The sequence below is a fragment of the Coenobita brevimanus genome, chromosome 33 (assembly GCF_032717465.1).
Source record: "Coenobita brevimanus isolate Jiangsu-jjx chromosome 33, ASM3271746v2, whole genome shotgun sequence".
Taxonomy (NCBI): Eukaryota; Metazoa; Arthropoda; class Malacostraca; order Decapoda; family Coenobitidae; genus Coenobita; species Coenobita brevimanus.
This window is the reverse complement of record NC_136986.1, coordinates 45,333,470-45,339,369: the sequence shown is the minus strand read 5'-3', so window position 1 is coordinate 45,339,369 and position 5,900 is coordinate 45,333,470. Positions and strand designations below refer to the sequence as shown.

At 43.7% G+C, this 5,900-nt stretch overlaps 1 protein-coding gene across 1 annotated transcript in view; it reads right to left on the bottom strand.

Moving 5' to 3' along the window:
• LOC145395900 (uncharacterized) overlaps positions 1 to 5,016 on the bottom strand; it is a 25,545-nt gene extending 20,529 nt beyond the window's left edge. Inside the window, exons 1-2 of the mRNA XM_080269423.1 lie at positions 4,995 to 5,016; positions 2,073 to 3,040 (exon numbers count right to left, since the gene is read on the bottom strand). Of these exons, the coding sequence (XP_080125549.1) occupies positions 2,073 to 3,040; positions 4,995 to 5,016 (990 nt within the window). The remainder of the gene's footprint in view (positions 1 to 2,072; positions 3,041 to 4,994) is intronic.
• Positions 5,017 to 5,900: the final 884 nt, after the last annotated feature.

The following is a 5,900-nucleotide window of genomic DNA, read 5'->3' as shown; positions in this document are numbered from 1 at the left end:
GCCTCTACCTTATATTCTCTCCTCCAATCTTCCTCCCTTCCTTCCCTCTCTTCTTCCTCCCCTTCCTTCTTTCCTGTCTTCCTTCCCTCCCTCCTTCCTTCCTATCTTCATTCATTCATTCATCTCTCCCTCCCTCCCTCTCTCCCCTTCCATTTTCCCCTCGCCCTCTTCCTCCCTCCTTCCCTACTTCCTCTCTCTTAGTTCCTCCCTCCCTCTCCCCCTTCCTTCCTTCCTCCCCCATTCCTTTTCTCTTCCTTCCTCCCTTCCCTTCCCCCGTCCTTCCTTCTTTCCTTCCTCCCTCGCTCTCCCTCCCCTTCTCTTCCTCCCCCACGCCTTTTCTCTTCCTCCCTCTCTCCTTCCTTACTTCCTCCCTCCCCTTCCTGCGGCCTTCCTTTCTTCTTCTTTCCTTCCTCCCTCCCTCCCTCCCCCTCTCCCTCCCTTCCTTCCTACACTCAGTTCCTCTGCTATTAACTAGAGTGGTATCCAAGGTTTGTCCCTCATTCTCTCTCCCTCCTTCCCTCTTCCTTCCCTCCCTCCTTCCTCTCTCTCTCTCTCTCTCTCTCTCTCTCTCTCACACACACACACACACACACACACACACCGTACCCTTAGTCTCGTAGCCAAGTGTATACCATGCCAAATGTGCCACTTAGAGAGAGAGAGAGAGAGAGAAGAACCACTGTCTTAGCTTATCACCACCACAACCACATCACCACCACCACACCACCACCCCAATTCCGATACCTGGAGTCAGACGTAGGAACAGAAACAACGATAATCCCAGACCACAAAAACTGGACCAATGAAGGCGGTACCCAGCCAAATTAACTCCACACATCCAATTCTCCCAAAACTCTATCTATCTATCTCTCTATCTACCTACCTATCTATCTATCTATCTATCTGTCGGTCTATCTACAGCCAGACCCCTTAATCCCGTAAGGAGTGGCAACAAGCAAATCACCTCCATGTCGCCCTGTCCCCTGCCATTTCGCTGCCTTACCCAAACTCATATTCTCCCCTCTCTTATATCCTTCTATTGCATCCCTCCATCTCATTCTCAGTCTCCCCCTCCCTCACTCACATACGCTCTCCTAGTTAGTCCCTCACTCTCCATCCTCTCCACATGTGACCAAACCACCTCAGTGCACTCCTAACGCTTTCACATCCACAAATCTAAAAACACACAGAGAGTAGAAGGAAGGAAGGCATGTAAGAATATAGGCTGGGTCGTATAAGAAGTATATAAGGAACTACACATCTCAGAAACTCCTATATCTTAACGGCAAAATAATTATATCGCCAAGAAGGTCTAATTGTTATATTAGAAGTATTTAAGAAGAAGGTCTGTCTTATAAACCATATCCCTAAGATATAACAACTACTTACCATATAAGTATAATGGTTGAAAAGAAATATAACCAATGCAGCATATAACAGAGGCTTATAATAATAATAATAATAATAATAATAATAATAATAATAATAAAAATGACACCGGATATATAATAACACGTAAGAAAGCATAAGAAATGAGCTTCCTCTCCAGCACCATAAAGAGCAGTAAATAGATTCAGAAACCATATAAATAGATGATTAAAAGATTCCTAGATAGATTATAAGTGACCTAGTGAGGGTAGGGAAGATGCACACACTAACCTTGACATAATAATATTAAAATCTAGGATACACGTGCAATATACTCTTGGCATAACCTCAACGTTAATAGAGCAGAAAGACTACCATCATCATCATCATCATCATTTTCCCTACCCTATTTCCCTCTTACAGATGGCGTGAGGTAGGGTCCATCATCATCATCATCATCATTATCATCAATCAGGTTACTTTAAAACTGTACCACTGCCTACCCAATCATCAAAATCAAGACAAAACATGATGCAAAGACAGAAACCTCAAGACAAAAGATGACAGCATAGAGTAATTCAAGAGAGGGATGAAGAGAGACAAAAATTAGACCAAAGAATGCAAAGACAAAACTCAAGACAAGACGAGAAAGCAAAGACAGACTGAAGACAAAGCGGGAAGGGCAAGATGAAATAATTACTAACCTGGAATAGCGTGGCCGTCAGATCCTGTAGCTCGTTCTCCACCTCGTCCCTTATGTTGGCCAGTCTCGCCACCTCAGCCTCAGCCAACCTCAGCCTCTCCTGCACCTTCGCTAGCTGCCCGCCCTCACCCTTGCCATCTACCTCTCCCACGTCACTGTCACCCTCGCTCAGGGCACCGTTAACTCGAGCTGCACTGCCAGGATCAGAGGAAGTCTTCGAGGGTGAGGCTGTGGAGGACTCTGAGGGTGAGAACTGTTTTGACGACTGTGAGGGCTGTTTCGAGGGTGACGTTGGCGGTGTAGTGTCCTGGAGACGCAGGTGGACCTCTCTCAGGGACACAGCGTCAGGTGGAATGGGGTCGGGGGGGTCAGTAGTCGGCCGTGTCGGACTGGGTCGGGTCGGGTCAACATTTGGACACAGAGGGCTGGGGTCAGAGTGTGCTCGTGATGGTCTTGGGTCACAGGCCGCACGCGTGGGACTGGTCTGTGCCGAATCACTTGTTAATACAGGACTGGGGTCACTGCTGGGCCGTGTGGGGCTGGCGTTGGTCAAATCACTGGCTGTAAACACCAGGTTACGGTCACTGGTCTGTCGCGTGGGACTTCCGTTCACAGCGTCACCGGTCAGCGTGGGACTGCGGTCTGGAGGGTCACTAGACACTGGTAACAGCCCCCCGGCGTGTAGGGCCTCCGCGTAAGCTTCGAGGTCCAGGTTAGCTGCATCGAGGAGTAGACGGGAGGCCGGGGCATCGAGGAGGAGGCTCGGGGAGTAAGGGGGAACAATGTGCCCCTCGGAGGTGAGGCCCCGGGACGCCATCACGTGACACTTGAGCGCCGTCACCTTCGCCCTCACCTCCTGCCGCCACCCCCCCAGGTCCCCCCCACCTCCCCCACCCCCACCCCCGCCCTCACCGGCCCCCGCCACCCCCGCTGAGACCGCTACACTCATTCTCGCCCAACACACGCCATCTGAAACACCAAACACATTAGCAACACAAACCTTATCATTAGCAATCTACCTGAAACACAGAGAGCAGGTAGCAAATCTATCATCACATGTGTCTATCTATCGACCATATAAAACTATCATCATTATCCTCATCACCATCATCACCATCTCACAGTCATCATCAATCACCACCAACATTATCGTCATCACTATCATCATCATCATCATCACAGTGCGGAAACAGCAAAAGAGAAACTATGTGAACTGAACAGAGTGGTCAATGTTCCCGGTACTGAATGAATCCACAATTACCACACAGCTGACTACACACACACACACACACACACACACACACACACACACACACACACGCACACACACACACACACACACGATTTCATTCTCTCTCTTTACAGACATACAATCCCTACACAGCCCCCCCCCTAACACACACACACACACACACACACACACACACACACACACACACATTCCACCACTGTTACTCATTCCGCCATAACGTCACTGATAAGAAAGTAGGCAATGTTATGTTCTTCCAATATCCACATTCCCTCTCCATACACACGCACACACACACACACACACACACACACACACACACACACACACACGCACACACACACACACACATCTTCCATCTCACTCACGTAGTTATATTCTCAGCGTTATATCAATCTTCCTCGAATTACATCAACGCTAACACCTTCAATATGACACCATGAACAAAATGTCAAAAACAACAAATTATTTTAGTGTAGATAAGAGTGTAATGTTAAATAATTGTGAAGAAAAACGTTTAAATTTTACATAAACTCCTGGTCATGCCTAAAAGCAAAATGTTTGTGCCTTTTATGAAGATGTTGTGATACCTCCGAAAACGGGAGAAGAGACAGCCAGGGTGCTGACGGACGACAACACTTCAGTATTTATCATCGACTTTATTAATAATCAGAAGGTTAGTATGAATGTCTAGGTTATTCATTTACGTTTTTTTTAGCATGCAGATATAAACTTACGTAGGGGAGCCATATGTAGGGTCCTCATAAACTTAGGAAATCTATAGGCAATATCACATCATGTGAACGAAACTACAACGATTGTGAAGCCTGTTTTATGGCATATAAAATTTATATCCTTCAGAAATACAAGCGTAAAGTCTTCCTAACAAAACTATTATCCTACTAGACCCAAACCCAAGCCTCCCTAGCCTTACTGTTACCAATAACTATAGGTTTATGTCAACCATCTTCAAGGTAAATCTTTTAGTGATTTGTTAATTAAAGATAAGGGGTATGAGGTTATATAATTGTATTTTCGGTGGTGAGGGGACTTTCCTACTTTGCAAAATGGCACAGCAAAATGTACATTGGGCAAAACCACAAATCATATTCTCAACCTAACCTAAGTTAACCCCCATCCATAAGGGAAAGGCAACCTGTTTCTTTTTACAAACGTAAAAGAACATAAAATTCATTCAAACCACATCAGAAACCACCGAAAAAACATTGTTTGCTCTTTGAAAGCCAGATATGTCTGAAACAAAAATTACCCATTATTGTGCTTCGTTATTGTTATCTGCTTATTACTTGAGAACAAAACTATAAAGTTTAGCCATTGATATGGTTTATTGCTTAGATTACTTGAATAAGCTTGAGGGAAACTTGAAAGTTCATTTCCAGTATTCACTGTTGTGCACTCTGAATTGGTAATATTAAACAAGTTGCCAATATGCAGTTCAGAAATATTAGCACTATTAGAATAGAGTATAGTATAGTCCCTAAGGACTATAATGAGTCCCCATAACTTAATCTGAAATTATACTAGGTTAGGTTAGGTGATTCATTTCCCTCTGGGGTTATGGGGTTTCATTGTGATCCTTAGGAAATATACAATGTAGTCTATTAATGGTGCTAATATTTCTGAACTATGTTTTGGCAACTTTTAAAAATTTACCTTTCATTATATCACAAACCATATCAACTTTCACACCAGATTCCAAATAATTATTATTAAAACCTTTACCCATTCCCATTTTTCAGAATGGCTGATTATCACCATTATATGCACCAACTTGAGGAGATAGCCAATTGGGAAGAGGTGAATGCAGGGCGCATACGCAGATTTGTTCGAAGAAGAGATCCCTTTTCTTTGTACTCAGACAAAGAATTCTTGGAGAGGTACAGGCTTTCTAAAGTATGTGTCTGTGATCTCCTCGAGAAAATACAGGAGCAGCTACCAACTTCCAATAACAGAAGAGGTAAATAAGGTGTCGTAGAAACACCTCTTGGTAAATGTTTAAAAGTACACAATCATTTTTTTTTTTTTTTTTTTTTTTTTCCAGAAAGCATGATTATGCCTTGACTTTTTTGTGTTTCAGATTTGGCAGAAACTACCAACTCTACCCTAACCTAACCCAACTAACTAAACTTAACCAAGCCTAACCTAATCTAGAATTTGGGTGGGCAGGTACATGTGTATGTGTGTGTGTAATGTTTTAGATGAAACTCCCTATAACAACCTTTATACATACATCCTTTCAAACAATTTTCATTCCCCATCCATTCCACATGTCCAATACACAGTATATAATATATATATATATATATATATATATATATATATACAGTAATCCCTCCAATATCCAACGTAATAGAGCCATAGGCATGTCTGGATAGTGGTCCTGTCTGGATATTGGGTCTCAGCCTTCTGGACTTGTACTTATGGACCCTAACTTAGAAAAACACCAACACAACTCCCTCTGGACATGCATAGCACCTATTTAAGACCCAAATCACACCAATAAGAGACATACAAGACTGAAATAAATGCAAAAGAACCAGAGAATGAGGTTTTAGAGGT